At 42.3% G+C, this 18,988-nt stretch overlaps 3 protein-coding genes across 4 annotated transcripts; all 3 read right to left on the reverse strand.

Annotated features, from left to right (window-relative positions):
* Positions 1 to 127: 127 nt before the first annotated feature.
* Positions 128 to 6,072, reverse strand: ufd1l (ubiquitin recognition factor in ER associated degradation 1). Of its 2 annotated transcripts, XM_077601049.1 has the most exons (13): positions 5,905 to 6,072; positions 5,560 to 5,692; positions 4,135 to 4,167; positions 3,915 to 4,036; positions 3,702 to 3,832; positions 2,847 to 2,919; positions 2,685 to 2,753; positions 2,533 to 2,601; positions 2,408 to 2,458; positions 2,102 to 2,190; positions 1,066 to 1,150; positions 903 to 995; positions 128 to 828 (listed from the first exon to the last, which is right to left on the reverse strand). In XM_077601049.1, the coding sequence occupies exons 1-12, from the start codon at positions 5,905 to 5,907 to the stop codon at positions 921 to 923; spliced, it is 933 nt and encodes a 310-aa protein (XP_077457175.1). In that variant the 5' UTR covers positions 5,908 to 6,072; the 3' UTR covers positions 128 to 828; positions 903 to 920. The 2 variants fall into 2 exon arrangements, with proteins under 2 accessions (XP_077457175.1, XP_077457174.1); XM_077601048.1 differs by having other exon boundaries at positions 128 to 995.
* Positions 6,073 to 6,348: 276 nt separating this feature from the next.
* On the reverse strand, positions 6,349 to 16,440 carry dhx37 (DEAH (Asp-Glu-Ala-His) box polypeptide 37). The gene is made up of 27 exons (XM_077601041.1): positions 16,434 to 16,440; positions 16,025 to 16,138; positions 15,784 to 15,950; positions 15,586 to 15,698; positions 15,131 to 15,485; positions 14,258 to 14,406; positions 14,093 to 14,185; positions 13,916 to 14,012; positions 13,688 to 13,801; positions 12,458 to 12,674; positions 12,252 to 12,350; positions 12,100 to 12,170; positions 11,896 to 12,025; positions 11,743 to 11,819; positions 10,980 to 11,212; positions 10,772 to 10,883; positions 10,584 to 10,690; positions 9,958 to 10,146; positions 8,089 to 8,213; positions 7,893 to 8,009; positions 7,616 to 7,788; positions 7,428 to 7,542; positions 7,210 to 7,347; positions 7,027 to 7,121; positions 6,882 to 6,955; positions 6,707 to 6,804; positions 6,349 to 6,618 (listed from the first exon to the last, which is right to left on the reverse strand). The coding sequence occupies exons 2-27, from the start codon at positions 16,134 to 16,136 to the stop codon at positions 6,542 to 6,544; spliced, it is 3,447 nt and encodes a 1,148-aa protein (XP_077457167.1). The 5' UTR covers positions 16,137 to 16,138; positions 16,434 to 16,440; the 3' UTR covers positions 6,349 to 6,541.
* A 1,013-nt stretch (positions 16,441 to 17,453) lies between these two features.
* On the reverse strand, positions 17,454 to 18,588 carry gp1bb (glycoprotein Ib platelet subunit beta). Its single transcript, XM_077601096.1, has one exon. It carries the CDS (start codon positions 18,564 to 18,566, stop codon positions 17,940 to 17,942), a length of 627 nt encoding a protein of 208 aa, XP_077457222.1. The 5' UTR covers positions 18,567 to 18,588; the 3' UTR covers positions 17,454 to 17,939.
* Positions 18,589 to 18,988: the final 400 nt, after the last annotated feature.

Consider the following 18,988-nt stretch of genomic DNA (forward strand, 5'->3'; position numbering starts at 1 on the left):
AGCTAAAGTAATTAAAAAAAATCATATGAAGGCTCAACGACCACTTACGTGGAAATAACATTGTGAATGATGCAGACCACAATATTTTGTACACAAGTGTCATCTCCCAAAATAAGATGTCCGAATATGTGGACAGGTCTAATTTTTAATATGATGTATTTTAATATTATTAGCATCAGTTACACAATAAACAAACCATTAAAGCAAATTTAAAATGAACAAAAACTGAAATACAATAAGATTAAGGGACTAACAACAATGGCTGGTAATAGATGTCCAATTCATTTAAACTGAGAGAAATGCTTATCTTCCAATGCCATTGACAGGCTCAGATGGCCAACCCGTCCACCATTTCTAAGTTGCAGTTAACAAGGAAAAACAACACTTAATAATGGTTTATTCATCTATAAATTAAGAAAAGAAAATACTTGAAGATGCCTAAAATGACTTAGCAGAAATGCAAACTATTTGTATAATTATTAAAAACCATAATCATAAGAATGGGCCATAACTGGGTAGCAGTATATGTATTAAGTGAACTGCAATACAGGAGAATAAAGGAAAATAGCAGGCAGATGTAAACTTCAAGTTAGAGGCAAATCAAATCAATTCAAATGATGCTTCATGGTCAATCTTTGTCACGTATTGGTTAAAATTCAAACTAAATACGAACACATTTGGGAGAACAAAAATCTCCGCTAGCAGCATTTTTACAAATGGAACCAAATAAGAAAAGAGGGTCTGCCCATGCTGTAACCAAGTACTAGCCCCGCCCACTTCCACAGCACAGCCACAAATTCAAAGTGCCCAAGATGCACCCCAATTCACCTGAAAGAAAGATTTGACTTTGCAAGTGTCGGTGACTATACATGTCGTTGGTGTGCGTGTGTGTGTGTATGAACCATCTTGGCTGGAACACATCACGGTTTTCTGCCCTTCTTGCGTAACGATTGTCCTTCTCCAGAGAAGGCGATGAATCTGTTCAAGGAGTCATCCTGAAAAGGAAAAAAATCAAACAAACCTTAAATGTACAATCACGGTAACACAGCAACAAACGCGACCTACATCCTCAGCCATTCTCCTCGGCAGTGGCCTTGAGTTTCGGATAAACGTGAGCGTGCCAACTTTGAAATCGTAGTTGGGGATACCTCTGCAATGAAACAATTACAAGAATTCCAGTCGTGTTAAATTGGACACAGTGATTTTTCATGTTTCAGTGCAGTTGACGACGATTCGTGCTGTGCAATATAGAAAAAGTCTATCATGATATTGGCCAGATTATATCACGATGTAATACATTTTTGATTCTATGGTGAAAAAAATGATACAACAATACAAAACATTACTAAACCGAGCTGCCACATGAGTTAAAGGTATAAATATCTAACTACTAACTAACCTAATATCCACTAATCCTAGTGACTTAATACTGTTGTACATTTAGTTAGTATAATATCCGTAATGAATTAATATTTTTATTGATATTGGAAAAGTTTGTCTGGTGGATTATATGTGTTGTTATTTTTAATGGTATTGCATGCATTGCTCCCAAACGATTGGCAGCATTTTAAATCATATATACATTTTTGCTTCTATGGTGAAAACAATTATACAATACAAAACATTATTAAACTGAGCTGCCACACAAAAGTTAAACGTATCAATATCTAACTAATAACTAATCTAATATCTTTAGTTAGCATAATCAGTATAAAATTAATATTTATATTGATATTGGAAAAAAAATGTTTGTCTGATTTGATTATATGTGTTGTTATTTTCAATGGTATCGCATGCATTGCTCCCGGACGAATGGCCGCCCGTATTGTCCATATATATCGTTATATCGTACAGGGCTAATTTAGTTAGATCTCCATTAGCAGAATTTAAAAGAAACAGACTACAAGTACATTCGGTATGGGCCTATTTTAAGATCGAAAAAAATATTTTAAGTAAAGCAGCTTTCGAGCACAGCCATTTTTGTGCAGGTGCATTTAAGAATGGGTTTTACTGATGTCACGTGGAAGAGTGGACAATCTGGGATACTCGCTTTTGATTATTAATATGTATTGTCTCTTTATTAAATAAATCAAACTCAAACCGTATAAAATCGCTGGGGCCGAGAGGAGCAGGGCTGGGTTCGATGCCTTTTGTCTTGCCATCCAAGCGATTGCCAGAGCCAGTGAAAGCCTAGGCATAACACACATTGTTAATATTAGGGTTGCCTAGTACACCGCTAGAAATATACAGTCATACAACCAAGTCAAAGATGAAATGATACAGTCTAAAGAAATAAAATAAGCCTGCGGTTGTCTTGATTCAAGCTGTTTACTAGACATAATATCGTTTTAATATTGACATACTTTAAGAAGGCAGAGTATCAAAATGTGAAGTTGAATTGACTCACTCTGAAGCGCGTGTCCATATCGGCATAAGTGCTGGGGTCAGCCTCCTCCTCCTAAAAAGATCAAAACAACATTTTGTTGTGCGGTTATAAACATAAAAGCAGACAAATTCCAATTTGGTGCATACGGTCGGTTCTTCCTGGTTGTGACAGCGCCGTTCAGGTTCTTTGTAACCCAAGGGAGCGTCAAAATCCACCTGGGATTGACGGCAAACAATCAAAGTAATTACAAGTGGTGCAGAAAGCATACATTAATTATACGCTGTGGAATCACGCTTACATTCATATCACACTCGATGATGGATACCGCTTTGTCCGGTTTGGTCTCCATTACTCGCAGCTCATAAATCTAGGGGGATTTATTTAGAATAAATAAATTAAAAAATCCTTTGTTTTTAGCTGAAAAACAATTAAACTACTCCATAGGCATGGATTTGTGTACCTTTTCATTATAGTTGATGGCAATGACATCACCAGTGGTCAAGCAGGCAAAGTTTCTCAATGCATTCTCCAGACTAAAAAGGCAAAATACGGTACAAAAATTTCAGGTTACGAAAATGTTATATGCAAATGAGTGACTCGAGATACGAAAAAGATCCAAGTTACAAAATCCCCCAAAAAGGAAATGCATTTTTTAATCCGTTATTTTATTTTGAAAATATTGTTGCGGATGAATTGATTGTCACTTTAGAATCTCGCTACCCTCTAATGGGCTCTCATTGGCTGTTTCACAACAACCACTATCCACGTTTCAAGATTCTCTCTTACATACCCGTTTACCACGGCTAAATGCTCCCCTTATTAGTGATTGCAATTCCTATTATTATATAAATTGATTAAAAACCATACAAATGCAACGCGGCACATATTTTCACACAAACACAGGGCACCCGTAAAAGTCTAAAATGTACTACAAAGTGGACGGATTTCAGCCCTGGTAGCACGGGCTCTTGCCGCCTTCTGGCATCATGTCTTCCATTATGACGGCCACGGAGGGAACAATTTCATGCTTGTTATTCATTTTAAAACATTAATAACTAATTTTCTTAGAATGTTCTCTCATTTTTGTGTGTTTCTCCACATCTTTCATTTAAAATTGGGACACTGACCAATTTTAAAGGATTTAGTTGGCAGTTGTGTGAGGACCGTGGAACAAATTAGAGAATTTATATATAAAGTACTGCTCTACTTACGAAAAAAGTTCTGGAACCAATTAATTTCGTAAGTAGAGTTACGACTATAGTTAAAAAAAATTCAATTCCACTAGAGTGAAAAGAATCACTTGAAAACCCCTTACACTGCCTTGGGGTTTGTTATGTCCAAAAAGTCAGGACTCTGCGGCTGGAATTTGGAGTAGGTTGCCACCATCAAGTTGACACTCTCAACCTGGACTAGGCCACCTTCCTCCAGAAGCAGGTTCTGCATCATCTGAGGAACAACCCAAAGATCGGAAGGTGGTCTTGCGAGGCAGACTTCCGCACCTCGCTGCGTTTTTGCGTACGTCACTCACCCAGTGCGGCAGGTAGCAAATTCCCTCGTCCGCCACAAACTCCAGAACGCCACAATGAGTCATTCGGTCGGAGTTCTTGTTGGTCAGCTTGAACAGCATCGGATAGGTGATATTAAGTCTGCCTGTTCAAGTGGGCGAGATGGGGTGAGCGATGAACGGCAACGGTCTGGATGTATCTTTTATAGATGTTAGAAATGTCAAAAGTTGGTTTAACACTTACTGAGCTGGTCCAGTGCTGAAGGTGGCATTATGACTGAGAGAAAACAAATATAAATAGACGAGTTAAAGTCATCCTGATTGTAAGGCTCGGATTGTAGTAACGTAGAATTTATTTATTTGGGTTAGCCTCGCGTCATGTTGAATACTAATAAAGATTGCTTGACAAATTGTTGTCAAAGGTTTAATTTCGAGATGCCATCTTTGATACCTGACATAAAAGCATTTCTATGAACCACATTAAAGATGGACTAGTGTTTGCTTTTGGGCAAATACTGTTTTTAATATTTTAAAGCTGCATCTCTTGCTCTGTGGGCGTAAACAATTACTCACGTAGGATGATGACTGTTTTTGTTTTTCAATCCATCGAGTCTTTAAATCACTTTAAAACAGCAACGACTGTTGTGAAAGTTTAGTTAATTGTCAAAACATTTTGTGAAGTGACCTGGACATGCTGTTATCATGTAGCAAAATTTGGTTTTGTTCTTTTTTGCTCGCAAGTCAACAGCAGGGGGAAAAAATCTCGTCAAGCTCGTATGCCAAGGCAACACTGCACATTTTCCTTTGCTAAACCAGTTCATCCCCAGCCCCAGCCAAGCTCATACTGGCGCAAGGACTTCAAAATTGCTGGTCAAATAGGTGAAACAGGCCAGAGGGACAAGCTGACATTCTCCAGCCTTGTTCATCAAATTGAAAATGGACTGAATAGGGGTTACCTAGATGTGGAAATTATGGATGCAGTTATCAGAGCGATCTCCCCCAGTTTGCAGCTACGTCATTACTTGGAAGAAAAAAACGAACCTCACTCTTCCTACACTCAAATGCATCCTACGTGCTCATTTTCAGGAGAGGAGTGCTACCGACCTCTATGTGCAGTTAGCTTCAGAAGTACAGCATATCAAAGAGACTCCTCAAAGTGTCTTAATGCGAGTCTTAGTTCTTAGGCAGAAGGTATTGTTTGCATCTTGAGAATCAGAATCAGGACTCCAGTATGACCCAAGCTTAGTCCAGCGTATGTGCTTGCACACGATACTCACTGGTCTCCAGAGTGACAGTGTTAGGGTACCCTAAACCACCCTTTATGTATGGACTCCAACAGGCTTGAACCTACAAGGGTGACATGTTTTATGCGAACATGGACTGTTACGGACTGTGATTACAGTTTCCATCCAGTGAACATGGACCGTACGAGTTGTGGATTATATTTGAACTGTGGCCCTTGCCGTCTGGAGTTTTCTGAGTATCAGCTCACAGAAGAGGATGTGAAGTGACAAATTCGCTAGACTGTTCAGCATAACAACCAACAAGGGGAAGATATTTGGAATATACTGATGTCGAGACGACATTTGTTTTTGTGGGGGGAGAGTTGAAGAAACAACAATGGATCACTGTTCTGATTAACACATGACATGAATGGTAAGCGGCTTACTTTTGCCTCCTTTCTCGACGTCGGAACGGTCGTTCGGACCGGCCAACATGGACACCGAGTAGCATCGGTACTGTGTGGAAAAGCGGTTCTGGAAGCCACGGGACATCGGGTGGTCAAAGACCTGAAAGGGAAACTGAAAGGGGGGGAAAGCAAACTTGTTAGGAACAACAAAACGTTGTCCTAGAAGAAAGAAAAGATGGCGGTTTGCTAGCGTTAAATTGCATGATGACAGTGCGGGGTTTGGCCGTGTTGTTGTCGGGAACGGCGGCTAGTTTCACGGTAAAGAGCCGCAGTTCATTCGGACGGATTCGTCAGCGACGAGAGATGAAAGGAAGGCTTACTTACCATTTCGACGTATTCGTCTTTGTTCCTACGAAGCGCCTCAAACAAGAATTAGAGCGTTTGTTTGGCTATCTTTACATTTACATTGACTTTACAAGACTTCCACTCTTGTTTTCCGGCCAAACCGGAAGTACACGTCTGTGAGGGCGTCATAGACTAACCAATCGCAGGCTTATGATTGTGACATCACACAAGGATAAACGGTGGGGAAATGGATTGTAAAATTACATTCTGGGTGTGGACCCAAATAATTCTGAATGTATTTTTAGTTGTTTTCATTTCATATTAATTAACTCACTTCCTGCCATTGACGGCACAAGACGTCCAATCCACTTTAACTGGGTGGGTTAGGTGGAAATGATCAAAGTCGCTGCCAATGAGTTAAAAAAAAGTTTTTACCCTAAATTCTAAAAGTCAGTTCGGCATAAAAACTTCTCACCAGAAATGTCATTCCTCATAAAACACAAGCAGGTGTTAAAATTTAATGAGTCTTATGAAGACCAAATCAGAGACACATGATTAATAGAACAAGTATGAAAATGTGTTTTCTACTACACAATGCATATGCACAGAGTTTATGAAAGAAGCTCAAATTTGATTGGATGACCACCACAGCTTCTTTCGTGGCACCGATTGGCATTCATAGCGGAGGCCAACCCTTGGCCACATCCTGATGCGTGGACTCCGGTAACCACTGGCAGTACGCAGACAGTAAGACTGCAGGGAGAAAACACAGTTAATCTCAAATATATCCAATTGAATAAAATAAGAAAACCAAGTTTTCGCCTCCATATTAAGTACATACATTTACTGTCAGTCTTCCACAGGGAAACGAGGGCATCCCTGCAGTTGACTCTCTGTGACACCAGAGCTCCCAGCATAGCTTCTGTCCTGGGCTGTAGCCTACAACAACAACAAAAACAAAACTCTTGATTTTTTTTGTCAACGAATATAAGGATTGTGTACGTGTAGTGACTTACTTGGCCCATGATTTCATCATGATGGAGGGGTTTGACAGCAGATGGCTCCTGCGTGCCTGAAGTTTTGGACACACCTAGCCAGCACACGCAATTCTGTATCACCTCTTGTTTATTGAACAGACAAAATAAAAGGTGTGTGTAGTACCTGTCCATCGAGGATAAACTGGGCAAACAGTTTGTATCTCTCCAGACCATCAGGATACTCCACCTCCACTGCGGGAAGCCGCCAGCCCACTCGGACTGCAAAACATCGAGGGACGTCCAACAACTTGGTCACGGGAGGACGGAAGATGACGCATAAAATGCGATGTCGTCAGTCCCAGCTTACAGAAGGTGCTTGAACGGTGGCACCTGATGGTGCCCGTGGAGGAACAAAACCGCGGCGACGGGGAATCCAGAGGGGGGTCGAGGTGGCAGTACTGAGGCAGGAGCTGAGGAACCCACTCGGCTTCTACGGCGGACACGCCTTATGGGAGGGAACCAACCATGACAATTCCTTTCTAAGCTAAGCTAAACAAGACAAAATTAGACAAGGTGTTCACTCACCTCTCATGTACATCTTGGTGGTCTCCATTATTTCCTGGTAGACCACAAACTGAGGCAAGGTTTTGAAGAGCGGCGATGACGGGTGAATGAAAACCGGGTCGTCCATGAGTGGCGTCTGTGCAAATGGAAAAAGGTGAGAAACCCAAGTAGAGCGAGTGTTTTTTCCATCACGCTCGTCATTGGTTCACCTTGTACGCATTCTTCCAATTGGGATCCAACAACTCCTCGGTTTGTATTCTCCTCGCCAGATGGTCGCCGAGGCCCGCTAGAGTGATCTGTCGCAAGCAGAGCACCTGGTGCTCCGTGGGGGGCGACATCTTGGGGTCCACGAACACACCCGTCTCGGGGAGAACGCTGTTCACTGGAAGAAATGTGTGTTTAAGTCACATGGCACTTGCGCAAGCGTTGAATTTGACGGCATTGCCTTATATTTTCTCTTCTGGCGCCTAAAGGCCAGCCGGGTACCTGCATTCGTGAGTTGACTCCTGAGTCGACGGATCTCCAACATAGCTTTGTACCTAAGCCCGTTCTCTTCGCAAAACTTGGGAGTGCAACCGCTGAATTCGCATGCGCCGACGGCGCCTGAAGTCACACAGTCATATGCTTCAGGCAGGTTCCCGAAAGGGACGCACGCATACCAGCTGGACCCAAATCAACTCACCCAGCGCGACCATGATGTCCCCCAGCAAAAGAGACGGTCCTAGCCCCGCCCACAACCTCCTCATTTGGGCCATCCGAGCGCGACGCTGGGACAGCTTGGAGTTCTCGTCTTCGCTACCGGCAGGTCTAAACGTTCAAGAGCGGAAAGAAAGAAATGACCAGTCAGCGGGCTGCAAAAAAAATCTTACCAAGAATTTGCGTCTAGCTTCCGGTATGAAAACATCATCTTACAATAAACTACAATCCCTCAGAAAGCATAACTTCAATAAAACAAAGATCATTTTTACGCATGCTTGCTATTCATTTTAATACATTAGTCAAGTCAAAAGCCGTAATTGTCATTACATAACAACTGTGTATAACGAAATTAATTAAAATAATATTAATGTAATCTTATTTTCAATTTTGTCTCTTTCTTTGGTTTAATCAGTAATTTTTTTGTGGACCGTGAAACGAATTACAAAATGTATATATATGATACTGCTCTACTTATGAAAAATCCAAGGTACGAAAAAAGTTCTGGAACCAATTAATTCTGTAAGTAGGAGGTACGTCTAGATCAGGGGTCTCGAACTCAATTTACCTGGGGGCCGCTAGAGGCCGAGTCTGGGTGAGACTGGGCCGCATCAGGATTTCCACAAGAAAAGCACTGATAAAACATTCAGTTCTATGCTGAGAGCAGCGGAGGAGTGTGCGCGCCGAGCGGAGTGATCGGCCTCACGGCTTCTCCTCCGCCCAGCTGATTGGAGGAATGAATGAGTGAGTGAGCGAGGCACTGGACAGCCCGGCCGATGTCCCGCCCTCCAGAGCCGTATACCTCACCGTGATTGGTTCATTCAGCTCCGAACCAAAGTTCCCTCTAATTTTTTGTTGGTCTGAGCAGAAAGACAACCTCCCTGAGCGCACTGAGTACCAGTGTGAGCGACATCATCGGTCCTCGGATGATTCGCCTAAAGACGTTTCGCCGACGGACGTTTGACAGACGGGCAGGTCGCCGAATGGACGTTCCACCGAACGTTCATTCGGCCGAACGGAGGTTTCGCCGAAACGGGATTCGAACGCTCGCCCCGCCGGATCGTGTGTGTACAAGTTTTTCAACCTCGGCCCGCGGGCCATATACGGCCCGTTAGGATTTTTAATCCGGCCCGCCGCCGGTGTTGTCCAAATTATAGTAAAAATCAATGTTCGTCTACCATCAATGGCAGTCCGGGAATAAGCACTCTTGGGCAGGCAGATGTAGCAGAACCGAGCCGTAAAATGACAGCAATCGGGTCAAATCCATCCTAAAACAGCATTTAACGATTAAATACAAATACTGGATGATATCGCGATGGAGGCAAAAAAACGTCTATAGACGTCCATTCGCCAAACGGCTCAAAATGCTCTCAAATTCGGTCAAATCCAGCTGAAAACAGCGTTTAATGATTAAATACAAATACTAGTATTTGTATTTAATCATTAAACTAACAAATACTAGTACGACCTGTCCGTCTGTCAAACGTCCGTCGGCGAAACATCTTTAGGCGAATCATCCGGTCACGACATCATCATTGCTCGCTATCGGCACACCAGTATCACACCTGCCACAAGCAGGTGCATGTCAATGTTCCCTCTAATTTTTCATGTAAAACATGCTGTAAAACAAGAAAAACATGAGTGGACAGAGCTACTGCCACTGGCTGCCACTTAAACGGCGCCATCATGGGGAAAGAGGTAAAAAAAAAAAAAAAAAAAAAAAAAAAAAATTAAAAAAAAAAAAAATCGATCTTTCATATTAAGACGGGGGCCGCAAATTATCGTCCCGCGGGCCGCAGTTGGCCCGCGGGCCGCAAGTTTGAGACCCCTGGTCTAGATTATGTATGCTCCCCACCTGTTGAAGTCTTCGAAGATCTCCCGCACGGTCATTGCGGCCACCACGGCGATGACGTAGGGCAGGCACCCCTGCTGCTGGCCAAGCGCTAGCATTTTAGCGTAACGTGGCGCTACGGGGAAGGAGGCCATGGCTCTTCCCAGCGGGGTGATGGGGCAGCTCAGCCTCGCCGTCTGTATTTCTTTCGCTCTGGAAAAAGATGTGGATAATTAAAAAAATGATAGCTCCGTAGTGGGCGTGAGCCGACTAATGGATTTAAGGTATACCGGGGTTGCGCACAATCAGGCAAAACAAGGACATTCGGATTGATTTTAGGATTTAATCATTTTAATAAGCTGAATGGATGGGATGGCAGGCGAGCTGGACAAGTGGTTAGCGCGTGGTTCTGACATCGAGAGTTCAACCCCCAGGTGGGTTCTGGCCTTCCTGTGCAGAGTTTGCACATATAGCAAGCAGCCTGTAGTTGGCTGGGATAGGCTCCAGCATCCCCCGTGACCCATTTGAGGATAAACTGTATGGAAAATGAATGAATGGCATGGAATTTGGAAACGTAGCACTTTTAATTGTTATACAGCGAACGAACATTGTAGTTCCAAAAGGAATTGAATCAGAGCTAGTGTCGTTACCTTCCGACCTGAGGCGGCTCTTTGAGGGCACCTAGGGAAGTCAACAGCTGTTCCGCTGCCACCAGAGCCTCAGTAGGAGGAGGAGTAGGGAAAGGGAAATTGATCACCTGCAGACATACCAATATGAGTATGGTCATGTCGAGTTTGAACGTAATACGTAAAATTTAGCTGATTGCCCTGCGACCCACTTTTTCTATGTTGAGGTCCTTCATCTGGAGTACCAAGTCGTCTACAGGCCTGCGAGTGATTTCTGCTTCTGAGAACGGACTGAAATCAGCAAACACTGCGGACGAGTACAACCTGCCGGAGAGGAACGGTGTTAAGAAATGTTCCCTAAAGTTTAGTGAGCGTGCGGGGGTGCCTTGACGTCATCACAAACACATACTAAAGTCTAACCTGTAACAGTGTCCCGCCTCCGTTCGCCCCGCCCGGCCAGCTCTCTGGTTGGCTGATGCCTGCGAGGTCCACGTGACCTTGAAGGATGACACTCCGGTCACACGGTCGTAGAAGCGCTTCTTCACACGGCCACAGTCGACGACGTATTTAATGCCCGGGATGGTCAGCGAGGTCTCGGCTACGTTGGTGGCCACCACGCACAGACGGGTCCCGGGAGGAGGGGGCTTGAACACCTGCATGCGTGCACACATACGTGAGTGTTATTGTTTTAGGAGGTGAAAGAATTGACCTTTACTCAGACCATATCAAAAAAATGAAAATGACTACAATCATGCAATTTTGGCACTAAAATCTGGCTGCCTTTGAACATTTCATAATGAATTCACCGAAAACAATGTATCAGGACACAACCAGCTGTTGTTACATCCCAACCAGAATTGCTGAGCATGACTAGTGTTCTAGTGCTGCGCTAACTAGTGCACGTTGACAGAATGACAGGGTAGTCAGAAGGCAACAAGAGAATAGTGTGCTTATGGATAGCATGCTAGCCGACTGTAAAAAAAATGCAGCTCAGTCTGGGTGTGCTAACTTCTGTTTTTAAGCAGGCGAGAAAGCAAGACGAATTAGAATCCAATTGCTTTACCAAGCCTATTCTATGTTTTGGGATATGTTTGTGTCCACAATATCATCTACTACCATTTTAAAGTCACTTATTGTAGAATTTGATAGCACCTTGTGGAGATCAAGTCACTAAAGTAAAGACCTTGGCTTGTTGCTCCGGAGCCAGCAAAGAGTAGAGTGGGAGGACATACATGGGGATGGACGGGTCGGCCTTTTCCTCTGCGAGAACAACAAATCCATTATTTGACACATGTCGCAAACCTCAACAGTTGTGGTAAGAAACACGGGCGCTTGCCTGTATATTCAGGATCATCGCCAATCTCCAAATCGGAGTCTTCGTCTTCGTCCATCCCCGCCGCTCTGTCCTCGTCTCCTTCGTCCACCGGGAGAGCCGAGTAGTTGTCGAGGTCAATACGAGGCAGGGACTGCAGTTAGAAACGACACAATTAAAAAGAATGGAAGCATTCGTTGATGTGATGGGACAGCAGGAGACACATACAACGTTCTTTTTCTGCTTCGCCTTCTTGAAGCTCTTCACTGCCTCGGAGCTCTCTGGGTCTTCCACGCAACCTGAACAGAGGGGAAAAAAATGCTAAAACAAACAAACAAAATATAAAATCTGAGTCGTTTTTTTTAGTTTACTTAGCTCACCATTGCTTGCGTTGGCCTTCCTGAAAGGGAACGCATTCCTCAGTCGCCTGCACAAGTTATGAACCTCCCCCTGACCAGTAAGAAATACAAGGATGCCCCCTAAAGTATGGGAAAAAAATTTAATCCATGAGGAACTCCAATCTTCTTCTAGTTGACTGTTTTAACCAGTTTTTTTTTTTTTTTAACAATACGAAAAAAAGGTGCACCTGATGGCAGCATGCGGTGAATTTTGCAGGTTTTCTGAAACAAATCCCCCAGGTAATCCTCCACCGGGGTGCGTTTGTTGAAATGTATTGTGACGGGAAACTGCCGAGCGTCCACCTTGATGATGGGGGGAGGCGTCTTGAACAACTTCTGGTTGTCAGTGAAGTCCTCCACACGTAGAGTAGCAGACATAACCAAGAGCTTCATGGGCAAACCTTTCTGCATGTGTGGAAATTTGAGAAAGATACCTCATTTACCCACATGTAAGCAGCACCCTTAAAATTGCCTTAAAATCATTGCATTTTACAATTTCTCGCGTATAAGCCGCCCCCGATCCACAATTTTCGCCTCCATATTCATGGTTTTAATAGGGAGTACAAATGCATTACCCTTCAAGGGAAAATCACGTGGTATTTCTGAGATACTGTATGAATCAAAAGCACAATAGAGTCAATATCATAAGGAATTAATTCATCCAGTAATGGTTGTTTGCTTACTGCAAAACAGAAAATAACCAACAAATAGTAAATGTTACTTTTCCGACATCTACTAGTGAAAAAGAGTATTGCAAGTCTTGTGCGTATATAAGCCCTAACCTCGATTCAGTCATCCTTTTTTTGTTACAAATATGGCTTATATGCGAGAACATTACTAGAACTAGACTGGTCTTCATATAAAATAAACTCATCCAAGTTCTTTTCCCCAATATGTGGTTTCAAGCACTAATACTCTGCTTTGGGAACGTAAATTTTCCTGACTTGTTTGTCAAACGAAAAAAATGGGTATTAGTGCTGTTCGATATGATAGGATATATCGCCAAAACGATATAAACCGTTCCGTCCAAAGTTATGTCACTACATAATCACCATAAATAGTCTTGTTCCTTCAATTCGAATTTAGATCAGCAGATAGCTCCCAATCTACGTGGACGACATGATTCTCTTTGTTATTGTAGTACCACTAATTGACCTGAAGATGTCTCAACCTCCAGCTGTTCATGAGTAATTCATGCAATACAATTGTAAATAGCAACACATAATCCACACAGAAGACACTTTGTTCCAATATATTATTATAATAATTGTATTATCTTCTCATTTAAAAAATTAAATATATTATACTGTGGCATATCTAAGTCGTGATATAAAATGGCACCTACCGTGATACAAGATTTTTTTTTTTAAAGGAACAACACTATTTTAAAAGCAGACAAACTCATACTCTTATATTACCTTATTTCTGAGGGGAACTATACGGGAGAGAAGTCCTATGAGAATGTCCGTGAAGACGCTTCGCTCATGGGCCTCGTCTATGATGATCACACTGTAACGTCGGAGCAGGAAGTCCTGGCGTGTGACGTGTCCGGCAGAAAGAGAAACAAGAGTCAAAGTATCAAAAATCCAAGTCAAGAACATTTCAATTTAATCTCAGCAGAGTAAAAAAAAAAGTTACGCTCCCACCTTTTGTATCTCCTTCAGAAGAACACCATCCGTCATGAACTTGATTTTGGTCTCTTCCGTCACGTTGCCCTCATATCGAATCTGATAGGACACCACGCTAAGTACACAAAGATAGACACCCCTCAATTGAAGGCATCATTTTACAGCAGTCGTCGCCGTTCTATGTGATGATGTTACCGAGTGGACAGGTTCATCTCTTTGGCGACTCTCTGTGACATGCTGACAGCTGCTACTCTTCTTGGCTCGGTTATGCCGACGATTCCCGTCTCACTGGAGAATAAAAATATCGGTTCCCACAACACGATGTGGCATTGACACGATGCGCCCAGAAGACTAACAAACCTGGCATAACCGGCTTCGTAGAGAAACTGGGGGACTTGTGTTGTTTTCCCACTTCCCGTCTCTCCGCAAATGATGACGCAGTGGTTCTCTCTCACGGCCTCCATGATGACCTGCTCCTCCGCCAACACCGGCAGCTTCAAACGAGCTACCTGCGGCCACGGACACGAAAATTTAACTTGTTGAATTTACGTTGCCGTGTGATAAATGTGTAAGGGAAATGTGCTTTTTATATAGTATAGTAGTATATATACATATATATATACATATATATATATATATATACATATATATATATATATATATATATATACATATACATATATATATATATATATATACATATACACATATATATATACATATACACATATATATATACATATACACATATATATACATATACACATATATATATACATATACACATATATATATATATATATATATATATATATATATATATATATATATATATATATATATATATATATATATATATATACATATACACATATATATATATTGGAAAAAGAATGTCACTGTAAACTGGTTGCTAGCACAATTTTCCACTAGATTATACTAAAATATTAGTTGCCATTGACAGTGCTAGACATTCAACTCCTTTGGACTGGGAGGGACCGGATGAAGGTTCGCTATTGTTGTATTGTATTGTTGACAGTTGACATTAATTGAATGTCTATCGTTGTCTTGAAAGCAATACCTATTAATAATAGTAATTTATTTATAGTCTATTCTCTCTACAGTGTATCTAATAGTCTGTAATGAGTTAAGAAAGGCCCTCATTTGTACACTGAAATATTCTCATAGTTTGTGAGGAAGACCAAAGTTTTAGCCACCCCATGATTGACGCACCTGTATTTGCGGGGATCGGTCGACCGGGATGAAGACGGCCGGCTGTGACGACGTGTTTGAATTTGTCTGCTTGGGTTCTTTGTCTTCCTGTGGTTCAGTCTTCACTGTCTCTTTTACCTCCTCACAGGGAGAACTTTTATCCGTACCCTCACTTATTTCTGTGGTTTGATTCACTTGACTAACTTCTTCCTCCTGTTCATCGCTATCAACATCACTAGATGAAACGTCACTAATATCTTCTGCTTCCTGTTCCTCCTCCTCTTTCTCTTCTTCTTTCCATTTTCTCTTCCTGTTGGCTCCGCTTACACTGCTGAACGTCGGTACGGGAACCCCATCTATCGTGTCATCCAATAACCTGAAAAGGGAGACGAGTCATTTATCCGACATTTAAAGGAGGAAACACGACCGGGGTTAGTTTTGGATCAATGCGACCGCATGAGTGGAAATAAAATTACTGTTTATCTTGGTAAAGCTTCTCCCCCGTTCCCAATTTGGATGTGTTGTAGAGGAGCTTCAGTTCAGAATCTGGGATCTGAACTTCAGCCAGTTGTATCAGGATGTCAGCTCTCTGCACACGACAAATCAACCGTGAATTTCAAAGGCGAGAAATCAAAGAATATAGATATCTGGAGATAGAAGAGTGGCCAGCTCACCTTGGCTTTCTTTTCCTTGTTCTCCAGCACTTTTTGCAGCTCTTTCCTCCGCTTTTTGGTGAGAGGCTTCTTATTGGAAACAGGCGTCACTGAGGACTTCTTTTTGTCTTTGCTGGCCGGGAGCACCAAAGCGTTGCTTTCGTCGTAACCCTTTAACCTGGCCACATCTATAGAATGGAAACAAACTAAATTGTTAGTCAACAAATCCAAATGAACACGTTGGTCGTTACATTTTAGCCACCTTGTAATTCCAATACAATTTCGGCCTCTTCTGGTTTCACTGGTTGTTGATGTTGGACCTGTTCGCACTGTTGTCTCCCTTTCCAGTTGTGCCTCTTTCGCAGTTTGCCCATTTCTAACAAAGGAATGGAAATCCAATATTACCTCCACGACTGCCACTGACGGTGCAAGGCGTCCAATCCATTTAAACTCAGGAGCTTAAGGATAAATACATTGGACGTCTACCACCGTCAATGACACTGAAACATGCTAATTCTTTTTGTAAACACTCCCAAATACAAAGGGTTGTCCGACCAGCTTTGTCAAAAGAGAAATATGTATTAAATACGCCGGATAATGTTGAACGGCGCCTTACGTTACGTTAAAAAAGTGTTCAAAACGCGTCAAAACATATGATAAAAGGTACAAACCGTTTCCAGAGAGAGAGAGTGATGTAGAAGCGGCGAAAATTATTTATTTAGCTTCGAACTCACGTGTAAACATGAGTATGCCCGTCAAAATCATCCGTAAGGAAAGCACTTACGAAGGTTCCGCTTTCGAGCAAAACTCCAACTCAAGTTTTAAATTGTTTAATTTCGCCGAGATTGTTATATAATTGAACGATCCGCCCTTTTAAGATTAATTTTATTTTTTATTTTAATAATATTTTTATTTTATGTATTTTCATTCAAACTGGTGGGCATTAAATATGCACCGAAGAATGGTTCCGCTTTGTGACAGACACTAATATAGTCCCTAGTCTTCCTTTATATAGATCATTTTTTCTTATAAAGTTCATACCTGTCAACCTCTGCCGATAACTGCCCTTATAAATGATTATTGATTCCCCTTACAAACGCAAAAAAACCTTACAAAAACCGTACGACTCGTACGGTGTTTGTAAGGTTTTTTTGGGGTTTGTAAGGGGAATCAATAATCATTTATAAGGGCAGTTATCGGCAGAGGTTGACAGGTATGAAAGTTTAAATTGCTTGAAGAACGAAGAATTAAAAAAAAAACAGTCTCTTCTTGTTTGGGATAAAAATTAAAACAAAAATAAATAAACTATCACTCACTGCCAGTGCCAGCCCTCCCCTATCATATATTTTTTTAATTTTATGACATGTCAACAAACACTTAGCAAAACAAAACTATTCAATCAATAACAAACATATGGAAAACATGAGCATCAGTCAAAAACATTTTTATCAACCCACTGGCTTTCATTGACAGCAACCAACAATGTCACAAAAATGTAATTAAGCAGCCCAAGTGAACGCAAGCAACTTTTGAAAAATGCAACATGCATGTAAACAAACTGGCCAACCTTCCCAAGAGAAAACAACAAATCCAAAAACTTTGGTTTATTGAAGAATTGTCCATATAAAGTGAACGTGAATGGTGGTGTTGCCATCGGTAAAGGCCAAAGGTCAACTGGACCTGCTTCCTATTCAGCAATTTTCACAATGAGGTATGGAATAAAATGGATGATCTGTTTTTGTTTAATTTTTTGCTTTTAATCAATACCAGTATCGCTATCAGCGTTGACACTATATATGTCCATCGTCAAACCCGTCATAATATCACACGGTTGGTTGGAACCATTTTTTGGCAAATTATACAATATAAAATAATTAATGTTAAAAATTACTGCTTTTTTAAAAACAAATCTTAGTTAATTAAAACATTTCTGTCCAAATAATCAATCATGTCCAACACTATATTTTGAACTGTAGTATTTTTGCATCCGTAAAATTAAAGAAAACTTAATTTTGCCTCCCCCAAAAAGTACTAGATTCCAAAAAATACAGATCCACAACCTATTTCTGTAAAGAAAATACTTTGGGGTAAGTGCAATATTAAGTGAAATATTTGGTGCTTGTTCAAATAGATATTTATCATATATTTTCCCGATTTCCTGAGTGACCATAGCAGTTTTAGCTACGCCACTCATTTAAAGGCAAGCCTTCCATCTCCCTGTTGGCCTCCTCCGCTGTGAGGCTCTCCTCCTCGGTCCTCCTGGCTTCCTTAGAGAGCCTCTCGAACCTCTTGAGAAACACGATGACAGCAACCAGGAGCGCCACTTGCACCAGCACGAAAGCAAAGAGAAACCCCTGCGAAGTCAAGGCCAGGTTGCAGTACCAATAGTGGCAGGAGTCCAGCACCTCGTCCTCCGTCAGATACTCCACCAGCCTCCCCCGGAGGCGCGGGGGGGAGCTGCAGTTGACGTGGGGTCGGCCGGGAAAGCTCCCGGCCGCTTGACGTCTCAGCCAGCCCCGCAGGTAGAGGACGCCGCAGTCGCACGACCACGGGTTGCCGTGCAGGGAGACCCGGCGCAGCTCCGGGAGGTGGTCCAGGAGACCGTTGGGGAGGGTGGTCAGACGGTTGTTGTGCAGGCGCAGTTCGGTGGCGTGAGCGGGGAAGACGGCGGGGAGCTGCGCCGAGGTGAGAGACCTGCCGCTGCAGTCCACCTGATTGCCTTGACAGCTGCAGTGTTGGGGGCACGCCAATGAGCCCTGAGCTCCGAAGATGAGGAGTAGACACAGAAGAAGAAGCCCCCTCATCCTCAACACTGACTGCAGGGAGAAAACAGCTCAATGCGATTTACGTGACAATTTCAACATATATTGAACAACAATTGCAACAGTTTCAGCTGTATCTTAAAATCTGGGGTGGGGAACTTTTGACCTATCAGGGCTCCTCCAAAAGCTGAAGTAAATTTGGAGCAAAAATGATGAAATCACCCTGCAACCCTCCTTTGGGTAAGGAAAGAGAATAAACTGTTGGATCTTTAACGCAAGCATTACATTGATTGAAACTCCCCTCCAGGTCAAATGCACCACATTGATCGTTTTCTTCTTTTTTTTTTGCGTGAATAATTAAGAAAAGCCACTTACCGTGGACGCCGTGCGTCGTCGCCAGTCAAGGAGCGTTGCTCACGTCAACTCGGCGCTGAGTGAGAAGCCGCCGGCTGGGCCTGGCTGAT

The sequence above is a fragment of the Stigmatopora argus genome, chromosome 5 (genome assembly GCF_051989625.1).
Source record: "Stigmatopora argus isolate UIUO_Sarg chromosome 5, RoL_Sarg_1.0, whole genome shotgun sequence".
Taxonomy (NCBI): domain Eukaryota; kingdom Metazoa; phylum Chordata; class Actinopteri; order Syngnathiformes; family Syngnathidae; genus Stigmatopora; species Stigmatopora argus.

Bases quoted from the DNA above. Each gene is read 5' to 3' on its own strand.
- ufd1l (XM_077601049.1), bottom strand. The intron at 2,602-2,684 runs GTAAGCGTGATT...CGTCAATCCCAG, and splicing joins TCATCGAGTGTGATATGAAT to GTGGATTTTGACGCTCCCTT. The intron at 2,459-2,532 runs GTATGCACCAAA...TGATCTTTTTAG, and splicing joins ACAACCAGGAAGAACCGACC to GAGGAGGAGGCTGACCCCAG.
- dhx37 (XM_077601041.1), bottom strand. From the start codon at position 16,136: ATGGGCAAACTGCGAAAGAGGCACAACTGGAAAGGGAGACAACAGTGC. The intron at 11,820-11,895 runs GCAAGCGCCCGT...TTGTTCTCGCAG, and splicing joins CGATGATCCTGAATATACAG to AGGAAAAGGCCGACCCGTCC. The intron at 7,348-7,427 runs GTGAGTGAACAC...CCCTCCCATAAG, and splicing joins CACCAAGATGTACATGAGAG to GCGTGTCCGCCGTAGAAGCC.
- gp1bb (XM_077601096.1), bottom strand. From the start codon at position 18,566: ATGAGGGGGCTTCTTCTTCTGTGTCTACTCCTCATCTTCGGAGCTCAG.